The sequence below is a fragment of the Cylas formicarius genome, unplaced genomic scaffold (assembly GCF_029955315.1).
Source record: "Cylas formicarius isolate icCylForm1 unplaced genomic scaffold, icCylForm1.1 PGA_scaffold_2__14_contigs__length_35257938, whole genome shotgun sequence".
In the NCBI taxonomy this organism is placed as follows: Eukaryota; Metazoa; Arthropoda; class Insecta; order Coleoptera; family Brentidae; genus Cylas; species Cylas formicarius.
This window is the reverse complement of record NW_026844319.1, coordinates 25,510,618-25,529,726: the sequence shown is the minus strand read 5'-3', so window position 1 is coordinate 25,529,726 and position 19,109 is coordinate 25,510,618. Positions and strand designations below refer to the sequence as shown.

Below are 19,109 nucleotides of genomic sequence, written 5' to 3'. Positions count from 1 at the left end.
AAAATGTTGTGTTTTTTTTTATTTTGAAATAAAGAATAAAAAACTAAAAAAACGCATATTTATTTTTTATTTCTAAATAATATAGTTTCTTTAAATATTAAATTAAAATTAGATTTAAATATTAAAAAACTTCGGCAAAAGCGCGAACAAAAATAGCTAGTAATATTAAATGTTTAAGTCTTATTTACCGTTTTAACAAATTTGTTGGTTAGAAAATGTATGTATTATTTAAAAAAATAATGAGCTCAATGTTTTTTTTTTAAATTCACGAAATAGATAAAACTGTTTATTTTTTCCAGATTTTTGTGACAACTAAACCGTTAGGTAAACCCTCCTTTGTTTTTTATTTATAAATAATACTCACAAATATATTTTAATCATGTAATACTAATGCTATCATAAAAATAATCATATATACTTACTTTATTTATAACCCGACCAATTTTTATGTATTTATAAAACAAAATCAGATTATGTAATATGCACTATAGGTCTAAGGTCTCTTATTACAGTGATCTGTCATTAGAATTAATTTATATAATTTAAATAAACTTATTATTACTTGTTTATTTTAAGTTTGTTGTCAATAGCTTTGTTTATACATAATGCGTATCCCAGAAATTCTTATTATTTCGCCAAAAAATATGTTTTTCAACGCTCATTAGTATGCAGAGTGACCCAAAAAACAACAAACATTGTCAATATCTATTACCCACATTTATTCCAATGCATTTTTCTAGAATTGAGAATTTTTGAAGGTTGAAACTTCCAAAAAAAATACAAGTAAAGAATTGAATAATAATAAGTTTTATCTTGATTCCCAAAATTTTCTTGCTATTTAATGCTGTTAGGGGTTAGGGTTTGATGCTTTTTAGGCGACACCCGATATATTGGAAGTGTTAATGGTCAAAAACAATTCCAACAACGAACAACCTGGAAAAGTTTTAAAAACTTTTTTTGCTTGAATGACCCTGCATAGGGATCGCCGTTTAATGGGATAAACATTAAACACGAATAAACAGTAAAATCTGTAAACAGTAAAGGTGCGACCGCTCCTAATTCGAACCACCGTTACACACGACTAAAAGGCATACCTAATTAATTACGCAAAACGCTCGCATTAAGCGTTGGGCCGTTAATTTACTAAAACATAAATACCAATCGACGTAAATGAAGGCATTAAAAGGCAGAATTCATTATCAACCACAATTAGGCGCCGAGTTTTATGTTTACGGGTAAGGCTGGCGAAATTCGCCGGTTGTCTTGGGATCCTTGAATATTAAGAAAATGACGTCAGAGTTTCAATTAAGGAAGAATCTAAAACATTTTTGAAACTGGGCGCCAAAGTTAAAAGCTCACTTTATTTATTAGCGTTGTTGTCAGCTTTCAAATTTTCAGGGGAGTTTGTAATCGGTTATATTTTTCTTATTTAGTGCTTTTAATTATTCTTTTTCTCTCTGGTATTTTGTAGGATAGGACGATGTAACCAATTATTAGCTGCTACCTCAACGTTATGAGATATATAATCATACTTTTCAAACCAAATATGAAATCTGAATCAGCTCGTCATCAGTGGGCACAAGGTCTTCAAAAATATCTACTATGCTGTGTGCTTATTATGTTTATGCGAGAAGTATCAAAGTTGAATTTTTTATATAAAAACCACTTATTTACAATTGTATTTTTGGATTCCACTAAGGTTTAAAATGGAACCTCCATTTAAATTCTCCAATAGTTTAAGAAGCTTTTTGATTACGTGAGTATAACAATAAACCATGTTTCATAGAAAAAAAAATTCTCTTCTTATACAAGGTGTTCAAAATTTTATTCTAATCCCATCAGAATTTTAAGTGTATAATGCTTTACTTACTTTACTTACCAATCGAATTGTATTAGGACGCCAACAGCTATTCCTTTGCGTTTTCTCTGAACTTTTTAAATAATAGATAATTTAAAGCTGCCAATTTGTCTGATTTTGTTATAACGTCTGTTTTGATTTTAATCACTTTCTCTCGTACTTTTACATTTTTAACAAATACGTTATATAGATCATAACACCAAAACTATGAACAATGGATAAAATTTGTACAAAATTTCAGAAACTCGAAAAGTAATACATTATCCACGCTATAAGGACAACTAACTAGTTAGAAAGTAAAATTAAAAGACTGTATTTTGATGACATAATACAAGTTTTAACTCTTGTTAGTTCTTATTATTTTATCGTTATTTATTAAGTTTTGCATTTCTTTTCTTGGGTTCTTTTCCTTTTGAGTTTTTATTCATTAAGCCAAAATTTCATTAATTTATTAAACCAGAAAACACCATTTAATTTGTGTTTACGCTAGCCTAGATTGAGATTGTATATATTTTGTTGAATAAAAAAAATATGTTTTTTTGGTTCATTGGTTTATTGATTTTTGTTACTTTGGCTTGGTTTTGAAAATATTTTTTGCATTTCTTTTCTTGGGTTCTTTTCCTTTTGAGTTTTTATTCATTAAGCCAAAATTTCATTAATTTATTAAACCAGAAAACACCATTTAATTTGTGTTTACGCTAGCCTAGATTGAGATTGTATATATTTTGTTGAATAAAAAAAATATGTTTTTTTGGTTCATTGGTTTATTGATTTTTGTTACTTTGGCTTGGTTTTGAAAATATTTTTTGGTTTAGTGATTTTTTGTTAATTTGGTTTTGTTGGTAAAAAATAATTTGTTTCGTAAAAAAGGTAACAAATCGATATAAACAGTTTATCAAGGTATTTCTACTAGTGGAACTTAACTTAAACTTGGAAATGGAATGGAACTGGAAATACCTGTACCTACACAAAAACATTCCTGCCCGTCCATTTAAGTAATCCCATTAATTTTTACTAAATGTGAAAGTGATTCGAGGATTTTTTTTTAATTTAATAATAAATATCTTCTGGGAAACAGAGGGTTGATATCAACTTTTGCTCGCTGTAAAAAAATGTGCTAAAGTTTTATTCTCAATTTTGTTTTTTAAAAATATTACTTGTAATAATATTTATATTTGTATAACAATTAATTTAGAGATTTTCAAAATGCCAATTTTAAATTTAAATCTTCTATGGCGATGAAACAGAAACAATTCGACCTAGGTGAAGTTAACAATTCGGAAAATGTTATCAGTTCAAGAACCAAGGAGATATTCGGGTTTTTTTCAAGGATAAATTACGTAAATGGTTCTAACCAATCATTAGAATTGAATGGGGTGTTAAAGTTTTACCCCCACTTTGGCTTTTGCAAAACATTATTTGTAATAATATTTATATTTGCATATAAAGTAATTTAGAGATCTTGGAAGTGAAAACTTCAAATTTAAATTTGCTAGTTCAAGAATAATGTCAAAATTATATATATTGTTCAGAAGAGGCTTGAAGAATGAAATAAATAGTCCTAAGCAATGATTGAAGCCGCAAAAAATGTATAATACTATTTATTAGTCGGTGTCACGACAAGATAGATAAGATCTTCCGAAAAATAAAGAGATTGCGTGATGCTCACGGTTGACGATTTTTTAGCCAACGGGAGCCTTTCAATAAAAAGGATTTGCGTTATCCTTGAAAGATTGCGGACGTTTCAATAGTAATAATTTTTAATAAATAACGTCAAACACCAACTCGCGTCCGGCTGATATTACGAACGCCTTACACATAAATTCCGATTTAATTTATTTAATTGTTCATTTGTTTAGAAACGTTAGGTTTTTAGTTTTAATTTAAAGGCGGCAGCGGCGGTGAAGGCTTTCATAATGACCAGTTCGTTAGCTTAGGGTGGCGAATGTTCCCACGTTTGAATCGTAAATAATGTACTTAATTACTAACCTAATATTAAATCTAATTATAAGTTTAGGTATTAATGTAAGATAATAAACTTATTATTCGTATTGTGCAACGTAATTGGAAAATCGAAATTACTTTCTCGCTCATGCGGTTTTTTATCGCAACTAAACCTTGAATAGGACAAAATAATGGGGTTCGCTGCCTCGCCAGTTGATCGCACTAAAGATAATAAACGAAAAAATGAAATTTTACATTTAATACACTTTTTTTCGAATCTCTCTCTCTCTCTCTCTCTCTCTCTCTCTGCGTTTTGCAGTTTGGGTTGCTATATTAAATTGATTGATTAATATATATAAAAATACTAAGTATAACTTACATCATTAACAATAATTTGCTATAATTCAAATTTGTTTCGTAGATATCTATCGCTTTCAGGTAGATTAATAATTATTGAATTGTAGACCTTTTAACGGGCTCTCAATTTTTTAGATTTGTCTTGGCAATTTATTACAGACACGCGCGTGGCTCTATTGAATTAATTGAATGCGATGAGTTGAATAAGAAAAATATATTGCATTGGGGATCGGTCAAATTCCTAACATATTTCATATAAAAGTGATCTGATTCTCACGTGTGAAGAATTTTTCTGCCTCTAGTCCGGATTTCTGCGATGCGACAATAGATAGTGCACAAAAACTATCTATCTTAATCGATTACTATAGATATCTTCAACCACTTGAGCTGTCTACAAAATTATCATTGCGGTGACTTAAAGGAATGGTTATTAAAACGAACAATGGAGGTCTGCGTAGATGTGAGAATTATCGAATCTAACCTGCTGAAAGGTTTCTGAAAGGAAAAGTTATGCCCCCTATAACCCGGTTTTCTGTTGTAATACTGTTCCAGTTGGCTTGGTATTGACTATACTCATCTACAATATTATGATTACTTCTATGCGGTGCTTTAAATAGGGCTTGTCTTTCTTTTATACATTGGCAGTAGATATTCTAAATCCAGATAGGCTGAAAAATGTAATGCCGTCAAAATAATTAGGTTGCCTTAGAAAACTATGAAAAAATATTTTCGCTTATAAACTAAAACTAAAAAAACTTGCCAAAATGTGGGCTCGATAGCTTCTTTTATTAACTTAAGCTACGATTATCTACATTTTTTATAATTTAATTTATGGCTTGAAAACTGAACGTATGTGAAGTAAATGTCAAATGTTGTGCTTGGCAATATGTCAAAATTGTTAGGATTTTTTAGTAAGTAAATCTACCAACACTCAAGCAGTGCGAATATCTTTAGAAGCCTCCTTTTGATGCAAACATGCAAAATTTCATAGAGTGATATTTCTTAATACGCCATCGAGTTTTGGAGAGAGTAAAAAAAGGAAAAAGTAAAAAATCTTACCGTTTCTTAGAAATTCATGATTGCATGACAGTCATTTTTACACACTAAGAAATAATAAAACAGACCTCCTTTCTCAAATAGGCAATCGAGTTTTGGACACCATTTTAAAATTGTAATGTCTTCCCAAACTGCATGTTTTTATAACATCTCTAGCTCCGAAACCTACTATTTATTAGATATATTTTTTAATGTTTATTTTTATGAAGTAATAAATGTAAAACAGACCCGCTGAGGTTTACTTCGGCTTAAATATGGGTACAGATAGATATATTGCAATATATATAATGCAATATAGGGCAAATATAGGTACAGCAACTATTATGTTGAATAGTTTGAATTGGCTTGACATTCTAGATTACAATCTGTCTGATTTCAAAATATATAAATTAAGCTGCCTGGAAATAAATCTATTTTCTCATGAGGATGAAACTAGAAGTAGTCTACATTTTAACATTTGAATTAAATTAAATAGCCAGTTAGGTAATTGTTTATGTTCCATGTCGGTTTCACGAGAAGTGATCTTAAATTAGAGTCTTGGAATAATATTTACCTTCCTATGTGGAAATGCATTGAAAGATGGGCAAATACTGGCAAGAACAATATTGCATGTTTATGCCAAATTTTGCTCTATCAAGTCGAAATTTGAAAACCGTAGTAGTATAAGTAATTATTTCAATAAATGTTTAGTAAATTGGTAAAAATATAGGCTAAAATATTAAAATCTGCTGGTAACAATACGAAATTTTCTGATACATTTTTGCATTTTATGATACTGTATAAAATTGTAATTCGAAAATATACATTTGAAATTGAAATTGAAAATGTTTGAAATGTAAAAACCAAATATTATGTTCAATAATTCAATTATCTTGACATTCTAGACTAGAATCAGTCTGATTTTCGTTTAAATGCCAATCACCGAGAATCTCTGGATATAAATCAATTTTTCATGGTTATGAAAATAAACTACACCACATTTTCCATAAAGTTCTGCAGAAAATCATCATCATTAAAATCATGTTTCATGTCTGAAGGTACTCTAGACTAGAATCTACTGTCTCATTTAAATATTAAATTTTTGAAATGCCCTTCAGCCAGAGTATCCGGACATAAGTCTATTTTTCATTGGTACGAAACTCATAAGCTTAGAATGGCTATAAGAATTTGTCAACAGGGTTACACTCACAAGTCAACTAAGCTTATTTTTATAAGTAATTCTCCTGATTAACATTGTCTGCTATACTATAAAAACCAAGCTATTTAGAGAGTGAGCAGTTTTACTTACCTTGGATGTTACATCTACGAAGTGTAAAATATCAAAAGAGAGAGCAGTGTTTATACAGATGAAGCAATTCCTCTGCTCAAGAGGGAAATGATAAAATGCCATATTGTTTCGGTGCCGTTCTGCGATTTCGATAAAAAATATGGTTAATTGGTTCAAACGGTGTCATAGGTCGCATCAATACCTACAATTTTGTATTTGCAGTTTTCGTTTATCACATACGCTGCTCGGGATATTTGAAGAAATCATTGATTATTACGGCGCACTGCATGGTTTCAGAAAAAACTTATTTTCTCGAAAACCATGTACTATTTTCAAAAAATTCTTGAACCAGGAAACGTGGAAAATTAAGGGCTATAACCTCGAACGAACAATAATTGTATCATATACCGGGTGTGTCATTTATGGGCACAAAATCTAAAATATCCTAAAAATTTCCGTTTTTGTGGGTAAAAACCGTTAAAGATGGGATAATTTTATTTGAACAGTATCGTAAAGCGTGTCGTCAGGTTTCGTCAATTATACGGGGAGCGAGATATTTGAAAAAATATTATTCGACAACGCTATTATTTGTGCAAATTTTAATATTTACAGATGTTTGCTGTAACTTTGAAGTTCGACGAGATGTGAAGGACATTTTATACAGGGTGCATGCACAATTACATTACGTCAATTTTCCTAAAGTTCCATAGTGGTCCGCAGGAGCACGATAGAAAAACAATGCGTCCCTTTACCACACGAAACCGCGAAGCTCGTCCATTTTATAATAAAAAGCTGCTTCGCGCTTCGCGCTACGAATTTGCCCCGTCCAGTGACGATTTTTCGAAAGCAATCTTGTTTGATTGTTTGATTATAAGCTGAAACGGCCTTGTGGATATAAAGTCGGAATCGTTTGAAGCAGTCCAGGGAAACATTTATAGAAGTTTCAACTTTAACATATTTTATTCCAACAAAATAAATACTAGCTCGATAAATCCGAAAGTTCTACGCCCAGCAAACAGACGCTCGTCTCGCCAAGTATCGAACATCGTCACAACCCTCCCACCCCCCTTGGGGGCGGTGAGCGTGGTCCTATCGTTCAAGGGGGGGTCGAATATGTGCGGTCAACGGCGGAATGGCGGCCGCCGGCCAAATTGCGGCCTGAGGCGGCATTCGGCCCAATTTGCATGCTCGCAATAACAGTCTACGGACGATTAATTTCGGCAACGGCCCGGCATCGCGGTTGCCAAATGTACGTTGGCCGGGTGTATACGGCTGGGCAATTACGTCCCATGTTTATTTGATATTTTCGATAATTTTGCGGCAATTCGCCATGATTAATTATCCAGTAGACGGGACTCGGTTGGGCGGTTATTGAGCAGGTTTGATTTTCTCGATTCTTAAGGCGCGGCTCCAGGATTTCATTTTTTGTTTACATATTTGGGCGGAAAAGCGATAAAAACTAAAAACGAAGCATATACAATATACAAGGTGGTGAATGTGGTCGCAAATTACCATATCTCAGCTATTCTAAAAAATATTTTAATGTGTTTTATAAAATTTATAGAAAAACTTTTTAAATATATTGTTGTGATGGAAAATTAAAAAAAAACTTGACCATCTTATAGAACACCTACTAAACCTCTCAAAGGAGTCTGCTGAAGGAGTTGCATCCAGGAACTAATATCGCATTTTATCGTACAAGAGATCAGAATCTGCTGTCTTTAGAACTTGTAAATTAACCTTATAAAATTAACAATATAAAAAGACTCTTAGAGAAAATTGACAGTTCAAAAGGTAGTCTGAAATGTATTCTTTTACATAACAACAACAAATATGGCTCAATTTCTGTTGTTTATTCTACCATGGAGGAACATGAAACGATCGCTATTTTGAAAAAAAAATATGTACGAAGAACATCACTGGGCAATTTCCTTATTGGACGCCAGAGTGGCTATACGAAATATCGTTGCTTTTTCTGCCTTTGTCACACAAACTAACCAAAACTGAGTACTGGGTTAACAAAAATTTTCCTTTAAGAAATGAAGGAAGGATAAGGATTGCAAAACGTGAGCTTTGGTATAGAGAGAAAAAAATCTTACTTCCAATGTTGCATATCAAGCTGACACTGATGAAATAAATTGTTTTGGGCACTTTTCAAAAGCTGCTATATTTGATGGTCATTAAATAAAGCAACTTGTTAAAAATTCTCCACAGCAATAAACGAGACTGAATTTTACAGCGGTGGTGGTTGATGTGCATTATATTGGTAAAGCAAAACTATGCTTTCAGATTTTGATATTCTTTGTTCTAGCATGAGTTTTTAGAAGTTCTCAGACACTTACATCACTTAGTCGTACAAAGGAAAATTTGTATGTGAGAAGTGACCAATGTGTAGATCTATTTTTTGTAATAAATCGTAACGTAAAATATACATAAGTTAAAAATGATGTATATAGTCCATATACATCTGATACTTTTTACAAAACTTCGGCATTCCTCCTGCGGCAATTATTGCAGAGTCGAACGTTTCACCAACCATCCTGTTGGCTTCTTCAGAGCTTGACTGAAACTGGCTCGCATTTTACTCTGTTTATATATTGTTTGAGGGAGGTGGATCTAAATGAGGGGCATAAACACCGTCTCGAATAACTGATTCCCATACTGGCGACAGGTAGAGACCTGAGCTGCGATTAAGATTGTTAAGTTGTTTATAGATTTCTATAGACTCTCGGATTTTTCGTTGGTAGAAGAATTGATTACATGCAAGAATTTTAGTTATTGAATAAAATTTTATGCCCTTTTTCGTGATTGTGTTCGGCAGCAGCTGATATCGTAAGGCTCTAGCTAGATTGGATCACAGAAAACTTATGCACACAGACCTTAATGCATGGTCACATCACCATCCCATCCAAAACTCATCGGTTTACAGAACTGTAAAACTATCTCAGCCCGAGTCACTGAACCCAGAATTAAAACACATTACCTCTGCTCTTCTCCCTAATATTTTCCACATTAAACATATTAAGCGTTCGATCAAAAAATACACTTCATCATTACCTTCCACCAGATTTACCACTTGTCCAAAAACCTCTCAACATGTTCGATCCGTCAAAGACAAAATTCCATTTGAGACGCCAGGAGTTTACAGCATTCCATGCATATTCGGCAAAGAATACATTCACGAGACCGGAAGAAAAATTTCAACTAGACTCAAAGAATATGGAAGAGCCTTAAGACTCAGACATATAAACTCATCAGCAGTTGCTGAACACAATCGCGAAACCGGACATGAAATTTTATTAGATAAAACTAAAACTGTTGCATGTAATCAATTCTTCTACCAATGAAACATCTGAGAATTTATAGAAATCTATAAGCAACCTAACCCGACTCTTTATTTGTCACCAATATGAGAATCATTCATCCGAGATGATTTTTCTGCCTCTAATTTAGCTCCGCCCTCCACAAACAATATATAAGCAGGTACAGAGTAAAATGCGAGCGAGTTGCTGTCAAGCTCTGAAGAAGCTAACAGGATGATTGGCGAAACGTCAGCAAATTCGACGCAGCAAAAACTGACGCAAGAGGAATCTAGAAGTTTTGTAAAAAGTATTACAGTAGCGTGTGGAAGTTTCTTTGACAAAAAACCTATATCTGATACACAAAATCCCAAAAATGCCTCTTAATCTAGGTAATTGATGAAATACTTAATAAAATTCCCAATTTTATTTAGTGTAAGTGTTTACTCTTACAACGGTGGAGAATGACATTAAGGGTGAACCGATGTGTCCAAAGTTTAACTCATATTGCAATTAAACATCCCCCCCACCGGTGTAAAATGTATGGAGGGATAGACCCATGCGGTTGGGGCTTCATCACAAACTATTACCGGTCGGTTTTGCATGTAATTCGTGATGACAGCGAAACCAGCTTAATAAAGCTCTAACGGCAATTACTATTCCATTTGCTGCGATTTCCCATCTACAATGAAGCTAATGCCAGAGCAGGTCGTGTGCGCCAATTTGGGTTTCTTTTTCGGTGAACGAGTTAACCAGAATGCTTTGGCATGCAGACTCGCACTCCATAGCACTTTAAAATGTTTGTACTTCAAATGTAAAATGTGAGAGAGCAAATAGCCTTTGTTGTGGAAATTTTTCAGGGTGTTGTATATTATACGAACTTGAGCAGATGATACTAGGCAGTTTCTCCGTCTAGATGTAGATCAACAATTATTTGGTATAGTCTGTCTCAATCTTCACCGTGTTGGCTTTTGCCCGTAATTATGGAAGTTATCGATGGCAATAAAATTCGGATTCGATAGGTATTAAAGGAGAGAGCATTCGGGACGGATCCTCAAAGGTTTTGGTAATAATACTTCGTTTCGGATAATTGTGACATCTATGGAACGGAGTGGAATTTGTTATTAATGCTCCATTTCTCATTTATTATGTTATTATATTAACACTAGTTTCATGTTCCGCACTTCCTTTAATAAATTAGACGATTTGCGAGTATTACCGCATTTGGTAATTCTAACAACTCTAGAATTATATTTAATTCGTGTGTCCTCAGGATTTACATTTGAAGCGATTTAATATGAGCGTCTTGGAGGATGTCCTGAAGATAATAGCGTCGGTTGAATTTGTCTACAAATTGATGAAATCAATTGTCAAACTTTTGACAAAACACAACGACATAAAGTTAATGCGTGACAATAGATAAAATGTTCTTATGAAAACGGCTTCAGGGGATGGGAGAGAGGCTAGTTTTGGGTCTACGCTGACAGTTTTTTTTTAATGCGTTTTTATCTTTGCTCCCATTTAATGTTTACTCTCAGATAGACAGTGACAGTTCCACAATTAATTTTATTTAATGTAAATTCTTATGTTTCTTCTCGAGAACGAAAAAATTGAAGATTAATAATTTATTTACGGACGATGTTGATGAAACTCGAAATAATTATAGATCCGCATTATTTAATTGTCGGCCCACAGTTTCATTTTATTATCTTCCTAGCAATTTAAGCTTTTGCAACGGATGTCCAAATGGCCTATTATTCTCTCTTTTTGTATAATTTCTCAGCAGGGTGGTAAAACACGCACTCATTTTTTTTTGCAAGTTTGCATATTGCTGAAGTAAAGCAATAGCGTGTCGAAGTCAAATGAAAAAAATCTAGAGATAATATAATTATTAGTTTTTAAGGTTTATATTTTTTTAATTGGGGTATGATAATTTTGAAAGTGAGCTTTATCCGATGATGAGTTAGTAAAAATTGGGTCAATCGCAAAATGCTGAAGAAACACGTACATATATAGGTGGTACAGATTCTCCAAAACTGAAGCAAAAATGAAGTAAACCCAAAATTTATATATGATGCTGATACTTCTTTTTTTTACAAACAGTTGGTTTATAGACCCTCTGACTCATATTGTGAATTAAATACGATATATTTTTTAATGTTTAAAAAATAAAAAAAGTCCACCACGCATATAAAAAATTATTCAGTTGAAAAAGTTTGTGCTATGATTCAGATAGCCTTTCTATAGGTAATTTTGCGGCCAAACATATTTTTTACTTTTTACGCAACCCCAGCAGTTTTAATTAAATTTTGTATATTTTTTTGGTATTTTTCTCATATAATATCATTTCAATAATTGCCATAGTTATATTTAAAACTTTTTTTACAGTTTAGCTTGTGATGGACAAATTGCTCAATATTTTGGTCACGATCTCGCAACATTGCCGACCGTCGTAAGTAAAATGCAAATTGGTGCGCATACAAGTGTTCCTCCGGGCTAATTGGGCTAAATTATACCAACAAATTTTCGGACTCGAATCGGCACATGGCAGTAAGGCGAAACATTTCTTAAGGCGAAGGAACGCATGAACACTTCATTCGTCCCTGGCCACATGATTGACAGACCCGGCAGTGAAAAGATACTTTGTACGTTGCGGTTATTCTGTGCGAGTTTGCGTTTAACTAAGAATTGCCCTTAACCCGTTAAGAAAATTAATTTTATTTTTTAACTGCTGGAAGGTTGCCACTGATGTTTACAAACATTTGGTTATCTATTTTTTATTTTAATGTTATCGGTTTTTATTACAATCATAAAGCAAAAATAGGATTATAATATTATTAAATTCAATATAATTTATTGTCAAATAGGTACTATCCATTACAAAACCAATTTCACATATAATTAATAAACAATAACTCGAAAACAACATTATTATAGAGTAGAAACAAAAAACAATACGATCTCCAACTGAACTACACCTTGTCACTGGTTAGTTTTGCAAAATACAATTTGGCAAAGGCTCAGATGCGAAACCAATTCTGAAATGTATCGAGCTTTCGTTGGAGATGAAGTGTCATCAACACAACCAATAGAAGATACAATTTTTAAACTGTTAGCCCAAAACAGTAAAATCAGGCAAGTAAATATTTCTGCAAAGCCGTGGACCAAGGTTAGACCCGCGATTACAACTACAAGGGAACATATTCTCTTCTATCCCAAAGTGGCGGCCGAAGCGAAGTCCTACTGAAATCTGTTTTAAGTATTTTTAAAGTATCGATCCAGTGATCCGCAGTAACAAAGACTTTGGTGATGTTATCGACTGAATTAGATAATACGTATTGTTCAATTAGAAGTAAGTTGAGAAATAGAATTCCAGAACATTGCTCGGACCACCACCACTGAGAACTGAGAGAAAATTTTTATTTAATTAAAAAATATATTATGGGGTCCTATAGAATATAGTGCAAGAAAATAAAATCTATACAAGTTGGACAACAACATTATAGAAACGTTTAGGTGTATTAAACAGTTAAGGATTTAGTGCCTGAAAGTCCGCCTCGATATCTAAAAGAGATACCTTTCCCACCCACCTGTGTTTCTTCATTCTGATGATTGTATTATATACATATTTATTTTTGTTTGATGTTGACTATTCAGCACTTAGAAAATAGCTCATACTTTTTAATAATTCTTAGAATTTAAGGTGATTGTAATATGTTCCGCAAAATTGAGTAAATGAAAACAAAAAACAATTATTTCAACAAATTTCCAATTTTATCTCATTTTAATAAGCGCCAAAATCGACAAAAAAATGATTTTTATAACTTGATGTTAGAAAACTAAAGCAGGCGCTCCCTCTATTTAAAACGAAATAAAATAAAAAGTCTTGGTGCAAAACCGAGTAAGAAAAGTACCGGCGCGCCAAAAGTCTCCAATAGATGTTCGTGTATCAATTTCAAATTAATTGAAGTAGCTGGTATACAAATAAACCATTAATCGTATTATCCAAAAACCGCAGCTTACAATTTTTCCATCAATGGGAAACCATTTATCACCCAACAGTAATGTAATTGGCTCCTTAAATTATTATTAGATTAACTAGGTCCATGTATTTTTACGTCGACAATGGCCCGCGGTAAAATAAATATATCGTGAGTCGGTACCACACATTGACGTGGAAACCTTCTTTTGCGGACAGAAATAAAATAATTGTACGAATTAAATAAACCCTTGTAAAGTTGTATTTAGTTTTCTTTTCATTTAGACATGTTTTAGAAGGTCCGTTAGATCCAAGTGCGTCTTTGTGTATTGGCAGTATTACCATTGCCGATGTTTTTCCGTGAAATTTGACGAGGTTTCAAATTTTAATCTAATCTAATCTTTATTTCCTATGCATTTGCAATATATTGGTGTGAATTAGATTAAAGTGTTGAATACTCTTCATTCAAGCCATGCTATTTCATGAAGCATTTATACTTTAATAATTGCAGGACGCTGAGGAATATACCATGTTGTTGCAACACCATGGATGGTCAAAATCTCAGTACAAACTCTCCTAAGCAACTCTCCTCTTATGCACCAATTTTAACCACTTCAGTGAGAATCTCAACGGGCATTTGGTGAAAGGTCAATGAGAACGCACTAGCATTGTGTTCTGAAAAGATATTAGTGCAGCAGTCGGCACTAACTGAAATGGAAGAGAATGATTAGAACCAAGTTCAAATGACTTCGGTTCATGTTTGTTGCAACAAAAAAATAAAAGCGATAGTTCAAACGGAGTGAGTAAGGGCAACAAGAATGCTTTCGCTGGTCGGAGCAAGTTCGTAGCGCGAAGCAGCATTGTATTTCAAAAAGAAGGCATTTAGCGGTTTGTTGTCAAAAACGGAACGCATTGTTTTTCTATCGTGCTCCTGCGGACATGGAACTTTCCCAAAATTCGATTGAGCAGACACCCTGTATAAAGTGACTTTCAATTTATCGAGGAAATTGAAAATTATGGCAAACTTTGGTAAATATACAAATTTTTACCAGTTATAGCGATTTACAATAATATTTTAATTCAAATATCTCGCGCGGCCTGTATAATAGACAAGAACGGTAAATAAAAAAAATGTAACTCTCGACTCAGTTTACGGTACTGTTTATTCCAAATTATCCCACCTTTTGACCTTTTTCATTGACAACTAGAAATTTACCCCACAACGGAAATTTTTAGGATATTTAACATTTTTGCCCTGAAAACAACACACCCTGTATATAATTGACAAAATGTTCGAATTACAGGTTATGGTCCTGGATTCCCCACGTTCATGAATTTTTCGAAGAGGTTTTCGAGAAAATATTTTTTTTCATAAACTATGCAGCATAGTCAATGACTCATCGCTACTGAACTGATTTTTTCAAACATCTCCAGCAGCGTACGTGATAGACAAAAACCATATTTTCTACAAATTTTGATTTACGGCAAATAGTTTGCTCTGGAAAAGAACAATTTTTAGGGTCTTAGATTTTTGTCTATATTTAAAAAACTCTGTATATAATCGAAAAAATGGTTGGCTAGTTATAGGAGTTATAGCACCAGATCTTCCGCCTCTCCTGGAGAAAGAATTTTGCCGATGGGGTTAAAGTTAAGCCAAAATAATCCAAAATAAAGTTCAAAATTAAAAAAAAATAATTCGTGATATTCGATGACACCCAGCATCATCAGTTTAAATGTAAGTGTAGACTTATACTTCTCTGCCAAGTCTGAAGTTGCTTTAACTAAGTTTAGGGCACGTATTACGTTTTTTAATATTGCACGGAGTACCGCAAACACCCTGTACAATAGATGAAAACCTTAAATACAAAAAAACTAATATCTAAAATACTTTCACTTATAGCCAATTGTCAATAACAATTTTTTTTTTCATTTGCGGCGCACCCTGTACATTTTCGAAAAATCGTGTAGAATTAAAGTTTATGAAGTCAAATCTTATGGGTCTTCTCGTTCAAGAACTTTTCCGGTTCCATAAACGGTTTTGAGAAATGATCTTTTTCTTAGAATACGCTGTTTTCAATTTGTTTAAAATATTTTTCGACCCCTCAGCCCCCCAATTTAGCTAAATTTCTTTAAATTTCGAGCACTTATCGTGTTTCACAGCAATGTCCAAAAAAAGATGGCGGCCAATGTCTGATCGCTGCCATTTTCAAATATCTTATTCATATGATGGACTGTAAAAAAAGAGCAAAATTTGAAGCGTCTAGCTCAAACCGTTCGGAAGTTATCGTCGAAAAATACTGGAACAGAGACGGTAGAACAGGGAACAGACAGACAAAAATAAAAACGTTTTTTTTCGACGCTGATTCCTCTGTACCAACGGCGACGCTGGAGTTTAGTGAGTAATTTTTCGAAAGTAACTAGGACGATTATCCATCGAGACGGTCAAATGCTGCGCGTATTTTCAGTGTTACACTGCAATCGCAAATTAGACTTGACATAAAAAAAGACAGTGCCTAGTTGAAATAATTTTTATCATTTTGGTGTCACTTTTCCAAGATCTTAACAATTTCAGATATAGGTATACAACGGAGTCGAATTTTAGTGAAGATAAGTATTTTTCAATTTCTTTTTCGATTTAGTGTTCATGAAATGACATTAAATGAAGATGATTAAAATTCGGTCTTGTAGAACGTCCCCGTGGACAAGCGTGGAGGTTCTATTTTAAAGCTCGGATAACGCGAGCGTGTTCTTGGCTGAGATTAATGCCGGTTAACCTCGCCGCCGCGCAAAATGGCTTTATGGAAACTTTCCGACGTAATATGTCGGTAGAACGACGCCCATGTCACTCCAAGAAAGTCGTATGCCTTATGAATATTCCTCCGGATTAGTAACGTGGGTATAATGGCAACGTACGTCCTTAATATATCTTCGTGCCACCTATTCAGATTATTCGTAGCCTTTTATGTATTACCTTTTTCATCAACTTTGACAGAATAGTAATTGGTTTCACCTAATCAATTTGATGCCGTTCAATTTTCTGGTCTCCCCGGCCGTCGCCCCGCCGTAATAGACCGCGCCGCGTCGTGACAGAGAAGGAAAGAAACGAACGTTCCATTGTTGGTGCGTTGGTGTGACGCGAAAGGCCGCTCGAACGAGCGTGGCGGAATAGAAACTCGAAACGTTATTAATTTCGTGCACATTTTTTACGTAGATTGTAAATATAGATGACACTTATAAAATAAACATCTTTTTATTCAATTAAATATTTCGTTGGACCTTATTTTCTAATTTGCACCATTTAATATAATAATAAATTTTAATAGGCCAGATATAATAACAATAATAAATCAAACTATTACAATATAAGTTATAATGCGAGAGGTGCGACATTCGCAAATTGCGCTCTTCCATCTAACCACAAAAACAACAGCACCAACACCATAATTGCCAACAAAATACACATCCGTATATACCTTTTAGTTCGAACATTGAATTTAATCAAACCGCAATAGTTCTTCATCCAGGGGATGAAAAAGAAATTTGGGATATAGCTAAAAAATTAAAGTTTAGTCGTGGACACGATGATATTTCTACTAGTCTCAGTTTGTTTTGCCAGTGATTCCATTGGTATTCATGATAAACAGTGCGCTAAGTTTTGGAATATTTCCAGATCAACTTAAACATGCCCTGGTTTTCCCAATCTTTAAAAGAGGTTTAAGTTCTGCTACCATCATTCTCTAAAATTTTCGAAAAACTGATGTGTCATCGAATTTTAAACTTTATGGCAGGCAATTCAAACAGCAGTACTTAGCTTCGTACAACATATACTTGATGTTTTAGAAAGTGGTGAAATCCCATTAGCGTTGTTCCTTAGTATGCATTTCAATCAACTACAAATGTATGCAATAAGAGCACTGGCTTTGAGGTGGGTGCAATGGTACCTTTCAGAAAGAAAGCCGCAAGTTGTTTATTTTTTATCAAAGTTGTAAAATCACTAACTGCGCCGATGATACCAATTGTAAATAAGTACACCTTAAACCTCAAAAAGGAAGCTGAGAGATTCATGATGAGAGCGAATAATTGGTTTACTAAAAATAAATTAGTTATTAATAACGCTAAGACTGTTGTAACAATGTTTAGAACAAATCGACCGAAAGTAGAGTCACTACAGAAGTTAAATTTAAACAACGGTGATATTGTTTTAAGCGATTGACAATGTTTTTGGGTATTTGGATAGCACCTTTTAGGGTGTAATGTAGTAGATAAGTTAAATAAAGTAATATATATAGTCTTAGAGTATTAGGTACGTATATTTCATGGGAAACTAAAAAAATGCTTTATCGCAGTAATTTTGAGACACATATGAGATACGGTCTTGTTATACGTGGAAATTGCAGAGACATAGAAATAATCTTATAATAATAAATCATATCTCATCTTCATAGCAATATAAATTGGCTGAGAATGGATGCTAGTAGAGATCTACATCTACCTATTATTAAAGTAATTAAATAAGTATCATTAAACCTACAACACCGTCGGACCGCCATGTTTTGTTGTTCTTTCTCGTGTAACGCAGTGCGTTGTTACAATTCAAGACCCAAACACTGTTTAAGTATCAATGTTAAAATTTTAAGCACACAATAACATTTTCATATTGTAAAACTGTTTATGGTCTTTATAGGATTTTTTTTTATAGCTAAATAGCTTCAATTTTCATTGTTATAAATTGCTCGATTGCGTAAAGTTTAAAGTTAAATATCTTGATTAAACATGTCAATGTTCGGTTCAGCTTTTAAGCTAGACTGCACCGGAATTGTCGTGATAAATTTATTGCAATATACTCTTGTTGATAATACATTACACAATAAAAAACATTCATTATTATTATTATTTTCTGGCGTTCCCACATTTCAACCGACTAGAGCAAATAGAATGTTGTCAAAAAATATCTGCAGTAAATATAGCTCACTTGGAAAAATTTTTCCAATAACTCATTGAACGAAACTTATTAAGTTGTTTATCAGAATTTCAATTGACTATTTACATATAACGATGTCAACAAAAGGCCACCAAATTTAAGCAATTTCTCTTTACGCTCCTTACCTGTAACAACTTAAGGCAGTCTCCAATTCGAAAGTCAACCTTCGAGCACTGTAAAACTCACTAACCAACGCTGAACATTCTCCCAGAACGCAAACGATCCACCTTCGTCATCGCACCGACGACAAAAAATTAAAATTATCCGTAGCCCGAGCATCAACCCTTCTGTTTTTCGGGGTGTGGCCTTGAATCCCATTAAAATATGGAGTGGGGACTGATTAACCTAACCCCCTTTTGAAATTAAGA

The 19,109-nt window shown here is 33.4% G+C and overlaps 1 protein-coding gene across 1 annotated transcript in view; it reads right to left on the bottom strand.

Annotated features, from left to right (window-relative positions):
* The window catches only part of LOC132698670 (uncharacterized), a 34,437-nt gene that overhangs the window by 2,525 nt on the left and 12,803 nt on the right, over positions 1-19,109 (bottom strand). The window contains exon 2 of the mRNA XM_060664863.1: positions 18,867-18,968. Within this exon, the coding sequence (XP_060520846.1) occupies positions 18,867-18,968 (102 nt within the window). The remainder of the gene's footprint in view (positions 1-18,866; positions 18,969-19,109) is intronic.